The 18,167-nt window shown below is 46.3% G+C and overlaps 1 protein-coding gene across 1 annotated transcript in view; it reads right to left on the bottom strand.

The window, feature by feature from the left end:
• Positions 1–1,049: 1,049 nt before the first annotated feature.
• Positions 1,050–18,167, bottom strand: part of LOC135056938 (uncharacterized) — a 140,576-nt gene continuing 123,458 nt past the window's right edge. The window contains exons 11-12 of the mRNA XM_063962719.1: positions 5,124–5,198; positions 1,050–2,613 (exon numbers count right to left, since the gene is read on the bottom strand). Coding sequence (XP_063818789.1) covers positions 1,174–2,613; positions 5,124–5,198 — 1,515 coding nt within the window. The 3' untranslated portion in view covers positions 1,050–1,173. The remainder of the gene's footprint in view (positions 2,614–5,123; positions 5,199–18,167) is intronic.

Here is an 18,167-nt window from a genome sequence, read left to right on the forward strand (position 1 = left end):
TACTAGGAGAGAACCTGGCATTACAAGACTTCTATTTTACCATAGTGATTAGAAAAACAGGTATAATATACACACACAATACAGCCTGATATTATATATGACAAGCCTGCCCTATTGAATGTGAGAGGAGACAGAGAAGAGAGACTCCAGCGCACCCAACACTGACCGGCCCCAGTGAGGTTGTCAGCGTTTGATATATATGTGTAACCTCAGGGGATTATTGTGCACAATGATAGCGTCTCCCCCTCCCCCCTCTCTATACCCGGTACCAGTGTATACAGGGGCAGTTCTGGAGGAGCTGTGTAGGCTGCTGCAGCTGCTGCTCATGCAGAGGAAGACGCCAAAATGCCGCTGAGCCTGCTCTCATGTAGCTCCGCCCCCCAACATGGCGCCGGAGCTACTGCTGTATATTTATACTGGCCATGTCTCCTTTAACATGTACAACCTCACATAAATGCTTGGTTCACTCTAGTTAGCCAGTCTCACGCAGGAACTATAATGGGTCCTCCCCCAGGAGGGACTCGAACGCCTGACCCGCGCTTCAGCCACACATTAGACCGCGGGAGCCCCCTAGCGGGGCCCCTGGTTGGTACTCACCACTGATGATCACCTTCACGCAGTGTTAAGGGTTTGCGGCATGCTGCGGCTGCGACAGCCAAGGATCCATGCCTCGCTGAACAAACAGCCCCTCAGGACGGCGGCCCTGCAGCGGGAAAGTGGCTCTGCACCTCAAGAGGCCGGTGACCGTCTCCCCCATAACTCCCACAGCACAGGTATGCTGTTGCCCAAACAGCATACCGAAATAAATAAAACTTAGACATAAAATGAAGAAAAACTCTGGAGCTTTAGAGTGTGCATCCTCTCCTGAGGGAACTTTATCTAAACTGAGCTGTAGGATGGGGCATAGAGGGGAGGAGCCAGCACACCCAGTGAAGAATTTTAAAGTGCACTTGCTCCTTTGGACCCATCTATACCCCATCGCACTAATTCTGTCCCCAATATCCCTTACGGATGCTAGAGAAATAACACAAATCATTCCAGCTCAGCCCTTTAACAAAAAATATGTGAGAAATTAGATTTATTTGTAAGATAAATAACTTTCCATCTGCATATATACAAATTTTATATAGTGTTAATAAAGTATAGTTTTATCAAGATTCGATTACTGTCATGTTACACATTCTCATGTGTGTGAAGTTTCTGATGTCTAACAACAGATGATTTATCTCTAAAACATTTCCCACACTCAGAACATGGAAATGGTTTCTCACCTGTGTGACTTCTCTGATGTGCAACAAGATGTGACTTCTGTGTAAAACTTTTCCCACACTCAGAACATGGAAATGGTTTATCACCTGTGTGACTTCTCTGATGTGTAACAAGATATGATTTATCGGTAAAACATTTCCCACACTCAGAACATGGAAATGGTTTCTCACCTGTGTGACTTTTCTGATGTTTAACAAGACGTGAGTTGTATGTAAAACATTTCCCACACTCAGAACATGGAAATGGCTTGTCATCTGTGTGACTTCTCTGATGTGTAACAAGATATGATTTATCAGTAAAACATTTCCCACACTCAGAACATGGAAATGGTTTCTCACCTGTGTGACTTCTCTGATGTTTAACAAGATGTGAGTTGTATGTAAAACATTTCCCACACTCAGAACATGGAAATGGCTCGTCACCTGTGTGACTTCTCTGATGTGTAACAAGATCTGATTTATCAGTAAAACATTTCCCACACTCAGAACATGGAAATGGTTTCTCACCTGTGTGACGTCTCTGATGTTTAACAAGACTTGAGCTGTGTGTAAAACATTTCCCACACTCAGAACATGGAAATGGCCTCTCACCTGTGTGACTTCTCTGATGTGCAACAAGATCTGACTTGTGTGTAAAACATTTCCCACACTCAGAACATGGAAATGGCTTCTCACCTGTGTGACTTCTCTGATGTGCAACAAGATGTGACTTGTGTGTAAAACATTTCCCACACTCAGAACATGGAAATGGCCTCTCACCTGTGTGACTTCTCTGATGTGCTACAAGACGTGAGTTGTATGTAAAACATTTCCCACACTCAGAACATGGAAATGGCTTGTCAACTGTGTGACTTCTCTGATGTGTAACAAGATTTGATTTATCGGTAAAACATTTCCCACACTCAGAACATGGAAATGGTTTCTCACCTCCCTTAGCTGGATGATTGGTTATAAGCTGTGCGGTCTGTGTAAAACATCTGTCATCTATAGAACAGGGAAATATTTTATCTACTGTCAGAGCTGTAGAAGATGACCCAATATCAGTGTTATCAGAACATTCCCTCTGATTAGAGGGACCACATGACACAAGCACATTGTGAGGTACAGGAGGTACGAGTAGGGCAGTAGGGGTTTCTCCAGGAGAATCTTGTGTGATGTCATCATCTTCTATTTTACAACCTGAAGATGAAATTAGATTTTCTTCCGAGATATTCCTTCTGTTACATTCATCTGTTGGGAATAAGTGTACAGAAAATTGAATGTCTCTCCATAATAAGGTACAATTTATAATATTCCCCAGTGGAGTGCTACTGGGTTCAGATATGGCAAATGAGGGGTCCAATTTCTGATGTCAGACTCAGAGGAATGCTCCTCCAGCCATAATATGATGGCTCCAGACCTGTAGGGTGATGCATTGTCTTCCTGAAAGAGCCTGCTCCCATCTAAGTGACTGCAGAATGTACCTACTATCAAGCCTCATTCAGAGACTCTTACATTGCGATATTCTGCCATCTTCACTAGAAATTATACGCCAATGGATCACAAAGATATCTGCCTAGATATAGTACTTCCACTGCAGAAGATAGAAATGTAATGCAAGGTGTGGTGACATGTACTGGGAATGGAAGCAGATCCCTTCAGCCCCACACTGAATCAGAAGCTCATCAACACCATCTTTGCTGATACTGCCGCACAATTTACAGTGGCAGAGGAAAGAATTGCCTTATAACAGTGTTTCCCAAACTTTGTTGAATCATCGCACCCTAGTGCTGGACCACCAACCTGAAGCACCTCTGGAAGTGCCTCACGGCACCAAGTTTGGGAACTACTGCCTTAAAATATAATATATAAATCTAAAAATAACTAATTAAACTGGTATCCGGTCTTTAGGTCGTCAGTCACTAGTTTGACAACTGAAGGTCAACAGTAAGTAGGTCGACACTGACCGAAGGCTGACACATGTCTAGGTCAACATATATGGAAGGTCGACATGGTCATTAGGTTGACGTGGGCATGGTTGACACACAAAAGGTCAACAAAGTTTTTTTAGGGTTTTTGGGTGGTTTCAGGATATAAGATTGCTGAGCTATTTCTAGAAAGGGAGGAATACATCCCAATTTACTGAGTGAAAATGTGTTTGGTGTGTTTGAAAAAAAGGGAGATTTTGGGGAGAATGGTGTGATACAATAGGTGGAAGATGGGATACTATACGGATAGGTCAATATAAATTTGTTGATTTGGCCACTGAAGGTCCCTGCGATCTGTCTGATTTTGTTTCTGCAGCCTGTATGAGAGCTCATTTGACTGCATGTTGTGGGTTCACAGCAACAGGTTAAAAATGCAAATTCAACACTTGGAATCACCTCTAGACCCTTTGCTTGCTAAATTGATGAAGAAATATAAGTTATGGTAAGAACTTATCGTTGATAACGGTATTTCTCCTATGTCCACAGGTTCAACAGGATAACAATGGGATATGATGGAGCTACAGCGGATTGGCACCAAACGATCATAAGCTTTCAGTCCTCCCAGGATGCAATGGACTCGTCCATATATCCCCGCCCACTGTCTCAGGCAAATCAGTTGTATTCCAAAGCATTTAGGCAGGAGCATCATGTAGAGCCCTATTCAGGCGAGAAGAACACACATTGCACACCCTTCCATGCAAGAGGGAAGAGTTTAGCGAGTATAAAGATCCCCAAATCAGTTGCATCAGGGTGGGATCCCTGTGGAACCTGTGGACATAGGAGAAATACCGTTATCAACGGTAAGTTCTTACCATAACGTATATTTCTTCGGCTGGGTCCACAGATTATCCACAGGATAACAATGGGATTTCTCAAAGCAATTTAGCCCAAAGCAATTTAGTGGTGGGTATACTCCTGATTGGACAGGAGAACCTTGCGCCCGAATTTAGCGTCATGAGAGGCAAAAGTATACAAGGCATAATGTCTAATGAAAGTGTTAATGGAAGACCATGTGGCTGCTTAACATATCTGTTCTGCTGAAGCACCATGTTGTGCTGCCCATGAAGGACCTACCTTACGAGTAGAGTGAGCAAGACATTAGCCGGAACAGGGAGATCAGCTTGAGAATACGCTTCTGAAATCGTCATTCGAAGCCATCTTGCTAGCGTCTGTTTAGTAGCAGGCCATCCTCTCTTGTGAAATCCGTAAAGAATGGAGAGAATCTGTCTTTCTGATGGCACTGGTACGATCCACATAGTTCCTTAATGCCCGAACTACGTCTAGCGACACTTCTCCCGCAGACAGTCCCGATACCTGAAAACCGGGACTATAATTTCTTCATTAAGGTGGAATTTAGACATCACCTTAGGAAGATACCCAGACCTAGTTCTGAGAACTGCTTTATCTGGATAAAAAAATCAGTAAAGGAGAACGGCATGACAGCGCTCCTAAATCTGACACTCTTCTAGCTGATGTCATAGTCAGTAGAAAGAGAACTTTAGCAGTCAACAATTTCAGATCCACTTTATTAAGTGGTTCAAACAGAGCAACTTGAAGGGCTTTGAGAACTAGACTTAAGACCCAAGGCACTGCCGGAGGAAGAAAAAGCCGGTTGAATGCGCAGCATTCCCTGGAAAACAGTACGCACATCCTGTAATTTGGCAATTTTCTTTTGGAACCATACAGTCAATGCTGATACTTGCACTCTCAAGGAAGCCACCTTCAAACCCTTATCCATTCCTGCTTGAAGGAAATCTAAGACCCTGAAAACTTGGAAAGATTTTGGGTCTATATTTCCTTTACTGCACCAATGAATATAGGTCTGCCATATTCGGTGATAAATGCGAGCTGAGGAGGGTTTCCTTGCTTTGAGCATTGTTTAAATTACCTGTTGTGAGAATCCTCTTGACTTCAGGATAGAGGTTTCAAGAACCACGCCGTCAACGACAGTCGATCCAGCTGCCTGTGATAACAAGGACACTGCATCAGTAGATCTGGACGTTGAGGGAGCAGAATTGGAGCATCCATTGACATACTTTGCAGATCTGTGTACCAATGCCTTCTGGGCCAAGCCGGAGCTATTAGAATCACGGCACCCTTTTCTTGCTTTATTTTCCACACCACCTTGGGTAGCAAGATGATCGGAGGAAACAGATATGCCAGATGAAAATCCCATTTCATTGATAGAGCGTCCAGAAAGATCGCTCCGGGATCCTTTGTTCTTGACCCGTATGCTGGCACTTTGTTGTTCAGATGGGACGCCATGAGATCTATCTCTGACAAACCCCACTTGTCTACCAGAGTCTGAAAGACTTCCGGGTGTAGAGCATATTCGCTTGCTTGAATGGCGTGTCGACTGAGAAAATCCGCTTCTCAGTTTAGGACTCCCGGAATGAACACTGCGGACAATGCTGGAAGATGGAGTTCTGCATATTTTAGTATGTGACTTACCTCCTTCATTGCTTTTTTGCTGCGAGTCCCTCCCCGATGGTTGAGGTACGCTACTGCCGTTGCATTGTCTGAGCGGATCTGGACTGGTTTTCCTTGCAAAGTGTCTTTTGCCTGAATCAGTGCCATGTATATGGCCCGATGCTCCAACAGGTTTATTAGCAGGCAACTTTCTTCTGTGGTTCACTGTCCTTGGAACCATAATTTTCCGGACACTGCTCCCCAGCCCTGAATACTGGCATCTGTTGTCAGGATCTCCCAATCGGATATCCAAAAGGGTCTCCCCTTGTCTAGATTGGATGTCTTACTTTTTCTGAAAGTACTATGGTATGTTACTTTATCGTCTGATGTACTCCATTCCATTTGGACAGAATCAGATGCTGCAGAGGTCTTGAGGGGAACTGTGCCTACTCCACCATGTCGAATGTTGAATTGATAATATTTGACTGTGTAACAACTCCTGAGTCCTTAACTGCACCTTGGATATTTTGTTCCGAGGGAAAAATATTTTCTGCAGACTTGAATCCAGTAAAGCCCCCAAGTTAATCATCTGTTGTGATGGAATCAGAGATGACTTTGCCCAATGTATGAGCCATCCGTGGCTCTGTAGACAAGTTATTGTCTGCTGGAGATGGCCCAAGCACAATTCCTGGGACAGTGTCAGGATGAAAATATCGTCGAGGTATGGAAAAATTCTTATCCCCTGCTTTCGGAGATAAGCTGCCATAACCACCATAATCTTGGTAAATATTCTGGAAGCTGTGGCTAACCCAAAGGGTAAGGCCTGGAACTGAAAATGTTGATGGAGGATGGCGAACCTGAGGTAACACTGATGAGACAGTGATATAGGAACATGCAGGTAAGCATCCTGTATATCTAGGGATACCATGTAATCCCCTGGTTCCATAGCTAAAACTATGGAGCGTAATGTCTCCATGTGGAACCGTGGTACCAAAATGTATTTGTTTAACATTTTGAGATTGAGAATCGTCCGAAACGACCCATTCTGAACCAAAAACAGGATGGAGTAAAAACCCTGTCCCCATTGTGCAGGGGGTACTGGAATAATTAATCCTGACTGAAGCAATTTCTGAACTCCTTCTTGCAGGGCTCTGGCCTTCGCCTCTATCCGTGACGGGCTGGTGCAGAAGAACTTTTGAGGAGGCTGCTTCTTGAAAGGGAGAACATAACCCAGAGATACCACTTCTTGCACCCAGGCATCTGTTGTAGACTGCTGCCATATCTGTGCAAAAGGAAGTCGGCCCCCTACCCTGGGGTCCCCCAGGCGGAGGCCCGCACCATCAGGCTGATGGCTTATCTTCTGGGTTGGAAGCTGGCCCTCTGGTGGCCTAATGCTTCTTTGCCTTACCAAACTTATTGTATTGGGGCTGCTTACGATCACTTTTTCCTTTTGCTTTTCCTTGCGAAATGGCCGAAAAACCGGACCCTTAGGTCTGGGTTATATGTGGCAGGAAACCTGACCTTCTTGGATTCTGCCTCTGATTCCAGAATATCTGTCAATTCCTTACCAAACAGAATATTCCCCACAAAAGGCAAAGATTCCAGAACCTTTTTCAATTCTGAATCAGCTTTCCACGTACGCAGCCAAACTGCTCTGCGAGAAGCTTCTTTTAAGGCTGATACTTTAGAAGCAATAGTACCCATATCTATTGCCGCTTCTTCTAAGAATACTGCAGCCTGTTTCATGTGAGCTATATGGGTAGGTGCTGAAAGCCCGTCTTCCAGTACCTCAGCCCATTCAGCTACTGCTTTTGCCATCCAAGCTGAAGCCATAGCTGGCCTTATGACTACCCCCGACAGTGAAAATATGGTTTTAAAAAACCCATCCACTCTCCTTTCTGTGACATCATTCAATGACGTTGACTGCAAAGGCAATATAAATTTTCGCACTAATCGAATGACATGCGTATCTACCTTAGGAGGCACTTCCCTTTTTAAACAGTTCCCAGTTGGAAAAGGGTAATTGGAATCCCATTTTCTGGGAATTCTATATTTTTATTGGGTGCAGCCCAAGCTTCTTCCATGAGTTTCGTCAGCTGATCTGATCCTGGAAACTCGACCCTAACTGTTTTGGGACGTTTAAACATAGGTGCCTTAGTTTTTAACACTGGCTCTGCTGAATCCTCTAAGGACAGAATAGCCTTCATTGCTCCAATTAATTCAGCTATATCCACTGAGCTGTTACCTTCCACCTGTTCTTGATATGATGAAGCAGAGTACATAGAGCTATCATCATCTGATGTATCATCCTGTGTAGCCTGTGAATTTTATGATTTATTTACACCCGGTTTATCAGCTTGCTGTGTATCCTGAGCTGTAGTGGATATACCGTAATAAGGGAGCTGCATGTATGGGTTAATAGTGTATCCTACTGCTGGTATTGAAGCTGTAGGAATTACCAGTTCAGCTATACTGGACACGGTCTGTGCAAACATCGCCCAAGGTGGATCTACCTGCAGTTGAACAGGGATCTGCATTGCAATCTGCTGAAAATCAAAACAATTTGCACATCATGTGCCAGATCCTGAGAGGATAATCCCGTTTTGCAGGACAAACATGTTATAAGTGTTGGTGTTACTGTCAGTGTAACCTCGTCACTTTTGCCGCTCTTAGACATGATAAATTATCAGCTTTTCACAGTGTACTACACACTTAGTGACTGTAATCACTTTACCTTATTAAAGTGATATCAATCTGACCCCATCCCATGCACCAGCATTGAGGTTCAGAAGAAACCACTGACAAACATATATAAAGTCAGCAATCACACTAGCAGTCAGTCACATGTTATATATTAGTCATTTGAGCACAACAGATCCAAACGTATTCAGACGCAATGCGAAGAAAACCACAGTAATGTACAGACTCATATGCAATAGGCACTTAAATTTAACTATTTATACTGACAAAAGTAGAAAGAATTGTAGTGCTGTATAACACGTACTCAGTAGAGTGGGATACAGGGAGACTCACCTCACTTCCAAGATCGATCAATATGTTAGCAAACGCCGAGTGGATCCAGACGATACTAGTGTACACTGTCGCTCCGGGAACTTTAAGTGAACACAGACGCACTGTCCATACAAGCGCACCGGTCATACAGACGCCTGTCCTGCGACTGGGTCTCCTCGCGGTAGAGTTTAGTGTACACAGACGCAGCGGCCTATGCTGCGACCGAGACACCTCGTGGTAGCATCTGAGACGGAAGTGAGGCAACAGTTCATGGCAGGAGACCGACGGAAACTGGTCATGAACTGGGGGGAGGGGCGAACAGGAGAGCGTCTGACTGTCCATGCTGACATCAACCCTAGGGATCCCAGCCTCATACCATTACTGGCACTTTATGATCCCTAAAGCCTAGCTCTGGAGCATCCGTGGTGGCGGTGCATCAGCTACTGTTTGGTAGTCTCCTCCCAAACCAGTGCGGCTGTGTCCGTATTCCCCTTCTAAGTGGAACCGGTGCCTTACCTTCTCCCCGTGCTCCGGCCACAGCCTGGTAACGTCTGGTGGACCTGCTAGTATATCAGACACAGACGCCCGTCGACACAGTACTTGTACCGTGGGTAAGCGTTGTTGGAGCGACTCTTTCCAATATGCGTTTAAGACGCTGTTAGGAAAGATCACTCAAAAACATAGTTAGACTATTAAAAATATAATAATAAAGCTTAGGGCTGGCAGAACACAGCAGCCCTGTGACCATGGTCCGGCTCCTGCCGCACCAAACAAAAAACTGATTTGCCTGAGCCAGTGGGTGGGGTTATATGGACGAGCTCATTGCATCCTGGGAGGACTGAAAGCTTGTGATCTTTGGTGCCAATCCGCTATCGCTCCATCATATCCCATTGTTATCCTGAGGATAACCTGTGGACCCAGCCGGAGAAATAATGAACGAATAGCTCACAACTGTCAATTGTCCATATACTAGTTGTCCATTGAAAAAGTGATTTCTTGATCTTCTCCAGCTGGAGATTGTATCGCCCACACCTTTGTCTAAATCTTCATCTGCACAAAGTACCTGCCCGTGTCTCTGTAATATCTTTGCGTCGCCCATCTTTGTAGAACGTAACCACAAATCTGCTCCGTCATCTGTCTGAGCTTTTGGGTGGGTGATAAGTATCTGTTTCCTAGACTTTCGTCTTGTATTTTGAGGGGACGGAGAGGAGAGCAAAGATGAAGTCAGGAGTCACAGCTGGGGGAGGGACTGAACAGAAGGGAGCAGGGCAGAGCAGGTGGGAGCAGATTGAGGTGACCCATTCCCCTTACTACATTATAAGAACTAAGCAAATATACAATACACAATATATCTATCAGATTCAGTTTATGAAAATGCAATCAAGTTATTCATGTCAAAATGTATTATTCTTTACTAGGACTATTATTTTAAGTCATGAGTGGAAGGGGAGCATCAGACACTCCTGAGTGATTACGCTATTGGGGGTGAGAGGGGGTAAGAATGGCTACCGGATGTTAGGCGCCGAGGGTCCGCTCGTCAGTGCGGCCCGGCGCCTAGCAACGGGGACGCCACTGTCGGACCGCGTTCCCCGTTGCTGGGTCTAAGTTAATCACCTCATTGGTTTCCTGGCTGTGTAGCATGCAGCTGCACGGCATGTTGTAATTAATCACTCATCTGTTTCCCTGGCCAGGCAGCTTGGCAGCTGCATGGCATTTAATCCAATCAGCCTCCAAACAGCTGATTGGAGGACTCTCTGTTAAGAACACTTCCTGGGCTTCTCACAGACGCCGGTGATAGCTTCCTGTTTGCCTGTGTCTGCTGCAGAGAGTTCCCAGTCCCGGTCTATTCGGTTGTTCCTGTCCTCAGAGATCCTGTACTCGGAAGTTTACCATCTGTTCCTGGAGTCTGACCGAGCACCTTTAACATCTGGTGGTGTTCATGAGTCGCGGCGCAGCCGTGTGTTGCGGCTTGTCCGCTTACTGTTTATTATTTTGTTTAATTGTGTTCTGGAGCTTTTGCGGAGGATTCCGCTTCCACAGATCCACTCTGGTGTCCAGCGGTGCCGGATAGGAGTGTCGGATCAGTGGATCTTTGGTTGTCCTTTTCCCTGGCGGCTAGTCCGCACATACCTTTTGATTTAAGTTAGTTAGCTTGTAACCCCTGGCCTGGTTGCTTAGTCAGAGGGCCCCTTGTTATCACCCTGTCTCGGATTTCCCCTTGTCTCCCATTAAGACCTGCGGGGGCATCGGGGTTGGGCAGACATAATCCGCCCTTCGAACGCGGCTGCCATGGGCTCAAGCAACCATAGTCTCGCAGGGGATTTCTGATAACACGGGCGAGACAACGGAGTTAGGGCGCCAGGGGTTACTAGGCTCTCCAGCTCCCACAACCAGCATATTGTTCCTGTACTCAGATCCCTGCCATAAGATCTTCTCCGGTCTGGAGTACAGGAATCATAACATTATCACCGGCCAGACAAAAGAAAAGATTTAACTTACAGTAAACTTTTTAGTTGGGAGAATTTGTCGGCCTTATGAATCCCGCCGGTGTTGGGCCAAATCATGGCCAGCTTCTTGTTAGTCAGATTCAAGAACTTACTCAGATGGTTCAGGATCTGTCCCTCCGGGTGAGGTCACAGGAAGATCTGTTACGGACTTCCCCGTGGGTCATCCCTGAACCAAAAATGCATCTGCCTGACCGTTTTTCTGGGGATAGAAAACAGTTCTTTAATTTTAAAGAATCTTGCAAACTGTATTTTCGTTTAAGACCAGTCTCCTCAGGTACGGAGGCTCAGCGGGTTGGGATTATTATTTCTCTGCTTCTGGGGGATCCTCAGACCTGGGCTTTTGGTTTAAAGACAGACGATCCGGCCTTATCGTCTGTAGACGCCTTTTTAAAATCTTTAGGGCTATTGTACGACGACCCTGATAGAGAGGCGTCCGCAGAAAGTCAGTTGCGTGCTCTTAGACAGGGTAGGAATCCCGCAGAGAATTATTGTACGGAGTTTCGCCGTTGGTCGAACGACTGTGGCTGGAATGACCCAGCCCTGCGCAGTCAGTTTCGCCTCGGCTTATCTGAATCTATAAAAGACAGTCTCCTCCAGTATCCTGCTCCTGAGACTCTCGATAACCTCATGGAGCTCTCTATTAAAATAGATCGTCGGCTCAGAGAGCGGAGGGCTGAAAAAGGGGCATCTGTCGGGTCTTCTCCCTGTGTTCCTTCCATTCCTGTAGACATGGAGGAGCCTATGCAGATTGGTTTCTCCAAATTGTCTCCGGAAGAAAGAACCAGGAGGCAAAATTCTGGTCTGTGTTTATACTGCGGGGGTAAGGGACATTTTGCCCGTAGTTGTCCAAACAAGTCGGGAAACTTCCTGACCAAGTGAGTTGTGAGGGGGTTCACTTTGGTCTACAGCTCATCTCCTCAAATAATTCACTGTTGGTTCCTGCTAAAGTTTCCTATGGCAGCCTCTGTTCCTCGGTCTCTGCTTTTGTGGACAGTGGAGCTGCAGAAAACTTTATGGATTTAACATGGGCCAAGGCCTTAGGTATTCCTCAGCTAACCTTGGGTAGGTGTATCACCATGCATGGTTTAGATGGGAGTCCCTTATCCAATGGGGTTATTTCTCTATGTACACCTCCTGTGTTGCTCTCGGTGGGAGCTCTGCATTCTGAAAAGATTGAGTTTTTCCTTACCCATTGTCCAGCAGTTCCTGTGGTTCTGGGTCACCCTTGGCTGGCCTTTCATAATCCCATCATAGATTGGCAGTCTGGGGAGATCCTACAATGGGGTACCATCTGTGATAAAGAATGTATTACGCTTCCTATCCGAGTAGCTGCCGCCGGTTCCGCACATATTCCTGGGGAATACCAGGATTTTGTTGATGTGTTTTCCAAGGGCAATGCGGATATTTTGCCTCCCCATAGGCCTTATGATTGTACCATTGAGTTAATTCCTGGTGCCACGTTGCCTAAAGGAAGGTTATATGCTTTGTCTGGTCCTGAAACTGTGGCCATGAATGAGTATGTGAAAGAAAGCCTTGGGAAAGGATTTATCAGGCCATCTAAGTCCCCTTTAAGTGCAGGTTTCTTCTTCGTGGAGAAGAAGGATGGTTCACTCAGACCCTGCATTGACTTTAGAGCTTTGAATAAAATCTCAGTAAAGAATGCTTACCCTCTGCCGCTGATCTCTGTCCTCTTTGATCAGCTACGTTCGGCTGTTATTTTTTCTAAGATTGACCTGAGAGGAGCATATAACCTCATCAGAATCAGGTCAGGGGATGAGTGGAAAACGGCATTCAGTACTCAGTCAGGCCACTATGAGTATCTGGTCATGCCATTCGGCCTATCTAACGCTCCGGCAGTTTTCCAGGATCTCATTAATGATGTGCTCCGTGAGTTTCTGGGAAGATTCGTTGTGGTCTATTTAGACGATATTTTGATATATTCTGACTCTGTAGAACAACATGTTACCCAGGTGCGTCAGGTGCTAAAGAAATTACGTGAAAATCACTTATATGCCAAGCTGGAGAAGTGTGAATTTCATGTCACGGAGGTATCCTTTTTAGGGTACATTATTTCCAATCAGGGATTCTGTATGGAACCAAAGAAGCTCCAAGCCATCCTTAGTTGGGCGCAACCCACCAACTTAAAAGCAATTCAGCGCTTTTTAGGGTTTGCGAACTACTATAGAAGATTTATTCACTCTTTCTCTGACCTAGTTGCTCCCATTGTGGCACTAACTAAGAAGGGAGCAGATCCTACCAATTGGTCACGTGAAGCTGAGTTATCTTTTCAGGCCTTGAAACAAGCCTTTGTCTCAGCCCCTGTCCTCAGACATCCCAACCCAGAATTGCCTTTCATTGTTGAGGTTGATGCCTCGGAGGTTGGAGTAGGGGCTATCCTTTCTCAGAAGGATCCTGATTCCCTTGAATTACATCCTTGTGCCTTCATGTCCAGAAAATTCTCATCTGCAGAATCCAACTACGATGTTGGTAACCGGGAATTGCTGGCTATTAAATGGGCTTTCGAGGAGTGGAGGCATTGGCTTGAAGGAGCGACCCATACCATTTCAGTTTTGACTGATCACAAAAATCTTCAATACATAGAATCAGCTAAACGACTGAATGCCCGGCAGGCTCGTTGGGCTTTATTTTTTACTCGTTTCAAATTCATTATCACCTTCAGGCCAGGTTCCAAGAATACCAAGGCAGATGCCCTGTCACGCAGTTTTCTTCCGGTTCAAGACAACAGTCCTGCTACTCCCATACTTCCGTCTTCAGTCATTCAGGCAGGCCTCACACAGGATGTATTTTCCCAGTTAAAGCTGCTTCAACATCAAGCTCCTGGAAATACTCCTGCTGGTCGTCTTTTTGTCCCTGAGTTTTTGAGAGCAACTGTTTTGACGGAGTTTCATGATAGCAAAGTTGCCGGGCATCCGGGAATCGCTAAGACTTTGGAATTAGTCTCCCGCTCAGTATGGTGGCCTGGTCTTTCCAAAGACATTAAAGAGTTTGTTTTTTCATGTCAGGTCTGTGCACAGCATAAAGTTCCCCGTTCTTTGCCTATAGGTCAACTTATGCCCTTGAATGTTCCTCTTAGGCCATGGTCGCATATCTCCATGGATTTTGTGGTGGACCTCCCTCTGTCAGCCGGATGCCGAGTCATATGGGTGGTAGTGGACCGTTTTAGCAAGATGGCCCATTTCATTGCTCTAACCCGATTGCCATCTGCCCAGGGATTGGCAGTCTTGCTCCTCCGCCATGTTTTTAGACTCCATGGCTTACCCACTGACATTGTTTCTGACAGGGGTCCACAATTCATTGCACAATTTTGGAAGTCTTTTTGTGCTTCGTTAAAGATGAAATTATCATTAACCTCCGGCTATCATCCACAATCCAATGGACAGACTGAGCGAGTTAACCAATCTCTAAAACAATATTTGCGTTTGTACTCGGCCAAACTCCAAAATGACTGGTCTGAGTTTCTTCCATTGGCGGAGTTTGCTTATAATAATGCCTGTCATTCCTCCACCAATGTGTCTCCATTTTTTGCAGTTTTTGGTTTTCACCCCAGAGCTAATTCATTTTTTCAACATTCCTCTGTCTCCTCTCTGGCCCTGACCTCTCATCTTAAACTTATTTGGAAAAAAGTGCACCTGGCTCTCAGAAAAGCAGCTTTCCAGGAAAAAAAAATTTCTGACAGGCTCCGGCGGCCGTGCACTTTTAAAGTAGGAGACAGGGTGTGGTTGTCGACTCGCAACATTAAACTTCGACAAACCTCAGCCAGATTGGGTCCTAGATTTATTGGACCATTTCTCATTATCAAAAAAGTAAATCCAGTTGCTTTCCGGTTACGTTTACCAAAAACTTTACGGATCGGAAATACCTTCCATTGCTCATTGCTTAAACCATATGTTTCGTCCAGCAGATTTCCTCGTAAAATATCTCAGGGGAGATCACCAGTTAATGTACAGGGTCAGCAGGAGTTCTTGGTGGAGAAGGTTCTCGATTCCAAGTTGTCCCGGGGTCGGCTTTATTTTTTGGTACATTGGAGAGGTTATGGGCCAGAGGAAAGGTCTTGGGTCCTGGATGAGGATCTCCATGGCCCAAGGCTCAAAAAGGAATTTTTTCGAGAATTTCCTCAGAAACCCGGCCTTAGGGGTTCCTTGACCCCTCCTCAAGGGGGGGGTACTGTTAGGCGCCGAGGGTCCGCTCGTCAGTGCGGCCCGGCGACTAGCAACGGGGACGCCACTGTCGGACCGCGTTCCCCGTTGCTGGGTCTAAGTTAATCACCTCATTGGTTTCCTGGCTGTGTAGCATGCAGCTGCACGGCATGTTGTAATTAATCACTCATCTGTTTCCCTGGCCAGGCAGCTTGGCAGCTGCATGGCATTTAATCCAATCAGCCTCCAAACAGCTGATTGGAGGACTCTCTGTTAAGAACACTTCCTGGGCTTCTCACAGACGCCGGTGATAGCTTCCTGTTTGCCTGTGTCTGCTGCAGAGAGTTCCCAGTCCCGGTCTATTCGGTTGTTCCTGTCCTCAGAGATCCTGTACTCGGAAGTTTACCATCTGTTCCTGGAGTCTGACCGAGCACCTTTAACATCTGGTGGTGTTCGTGAGTCGCGGCGCAGCCGTGTGTTGCGGCTTGTCCGCTTACTGTTTATTATTTTGTTTAATTGTGTTCTGGAGCTTTTGCGGAGGATTCCGCTTCCACAGATCCACTCTGGTGTCCAGCGGTGCCGGATAGGAGTGTCGGATCAGTGGATCTTTGGTTGTCCTTTTCCCTGGCGGCTAGTCCGCACATACCTTTTGATTTAAGTTAGTTAGCTTGTAACCCCTGGCCTGGTTGCTTAGTCAGAGGGCCCCTTGTTATCACCCTGTCTCGGATTTCCCCTTGTCTCCCATTAAGACCTGCGGGGGCATCGGGGTTGGGCAGACATAATCCGCCCTTCGAACGCGGCTGCCATGGGCTCAAGCAACCATAGTCTCGCAGGGGATTTCTGATAACACGGGCGAGACAACGGAGTTAGGGCGCCAGGGGTTACTAGGCTCTCCAGCTCCCACAACCAGCATATTGTTCCTGTACTCAGATCCCTGCCATAAGATCTTCTCCGGTCTGGAGTACAGGAATCATAACACCGGAGAGCTTTGCAGTCAGTGATTGTCTCTGATAGTGGATAAGCGTTGATGCTCTGCCAAGAGGCCGTGTGGGACAAATAACTTTGGGATTATTTAGACCCGTCACCGGCCCCTTATCCTGGTCACTGCCTCTATACATCACCCCTGCTGAAACGTACGTTGGATCAACGGCAGACTGTCCCGAGCCACGGGACATTACTGGACTCTCTGCTCCTGTTGCCGAGTCCAAGGGTGCCATGCTGTGGTGCAACTTGTCCTTAAACATAAACATTTCACCTTTCCATCTAATACTGGAAGTGATCTGTGAGCCCCATATCCTCACATCAGGTGACGGAATACTGCTGCATCCAGGCTCGCACACAGTGGGCAGTATACGCGTAATGTACTGTTAGCAGAGCTGGGAATTACGCATTTCTGGTGCACAGCGTGAGAAGCACAAGATCAGGGCAGCAGCTAAGGTCAGGGGGAGGTCAGTCACACCCACATGAGGGACATCATACAAACCTGGCAGCCGGAGCTGATCCGATCAGGGGTATGCATGATCATTCGCTACCAGTTATCCATATATAGCACATACATATTCCACAGCACTTTACAGAGAATATCCGCTCACTTACCTCAGTCCCAGGGGCTAACAGTCTATATTCCTTACCACATAGGCAAACACATATACACTAGTTGCTCAGCTGGTATAATTATTGGATTGTGGGAGGAAACCCATAAAAGAACAGGGAGAAAATACAACTCCATGCAGTAAGGGACTTGAACCCACAACCTCACCTCTGTGATTCAGTAATGCTTGCCATTACACCAACTGTACTGCTCACTGCTATAACAGGAGAAGGAGAAGAATAGTAACAGATGTCTTCTGATGTATGAGAAAGTGTGGGGTGGAGACTGGTCAGATTTCTGGGCTGACAACACACAGTGACATGATGTGAGGGGGAGAGCAGGAGTATAATAGGAGTTGATGGTTCCTGATGTATGAGATACACTACAGAGTGTTGGGAGGAAACTGGCCAGATCTCTGGGCTGGTAACACACAGTGACATGATGTGAGGAGGAGAGCAGGAGTATAATAGGAGCTGATGGCTACTGATGTATGAAATACACCAGAGAGTGTGGGGAGGAGACTGGTCAGTTCTCTGAGCTAGTAACACAGTGACATGATGTGAGGGGAGAGCATTAGTATAATACAGGCTGAAGGCTCCTGATGTATGAGATACACCAGAGAATATGGGGGAAGAGACTGGTCAGATCTCTGGGCTGGTAACACACAGTGACATGATGTGAGGGGTAGAGCAGGAGTATAATAGGGGCTGATGGCTCCTGATGTATGAGATACATCAGAGTGTGTGGGAAGGAGACTGGTCAGATCTCTTGGCTGGTAACACACAGTGACATGTTGTGAGGCGGAGAGCAGGAGTATAATAGGGGCTGATGGCTCCTGATGCATGATATACACCAGAGTGTGTTGGGAGGAGACTGGTCAGATCTCTGGGCTGGTAACACACAGTGACATGATGTGAGGTGGAGAGCAGGAGTATAATAGGGGCTGATGGCTCCTGATGTATGAGATACACCAGAGTGTGTGGTGAGGAGACTGTTCAGATCTCTGGGCTGGTAACACACAGTGACATGATGTGAGGGGGAGAGCAGGAGTATAATAGGGGCTGATGGCTCCTGATGTATGAGATACACCAGAGTGTGTGGGAAGGAGACTGGTCAGATCTCTTGGCTGGTAACACACAGTGACATGATGTGAGGGGGAGAGCAGGAGTATAATAGGGGCTGATGGCTCCTGATGCATGAGATACACCAGAGTGTGTGGGGAGGAGACTGGTCAGATCTCTGGGCTGGTAACACAC

Source organism: Pseudophryne corroboree, chromosome 3 (genome assembly GCF_028390025.1).
Source record: "Pseudophryne corroboree isolate aPseCor3 chromosome 3, aPseCor3.hap2, whole genome shotgun sequence".
In the NCBI taxonomy this organism is placed as follows: Eukaryota; Metazoa; Chordata; class Amphibia; order Anura; family Myobatrachidae; genus Pseudophryne; species Pseudophryne corroboree.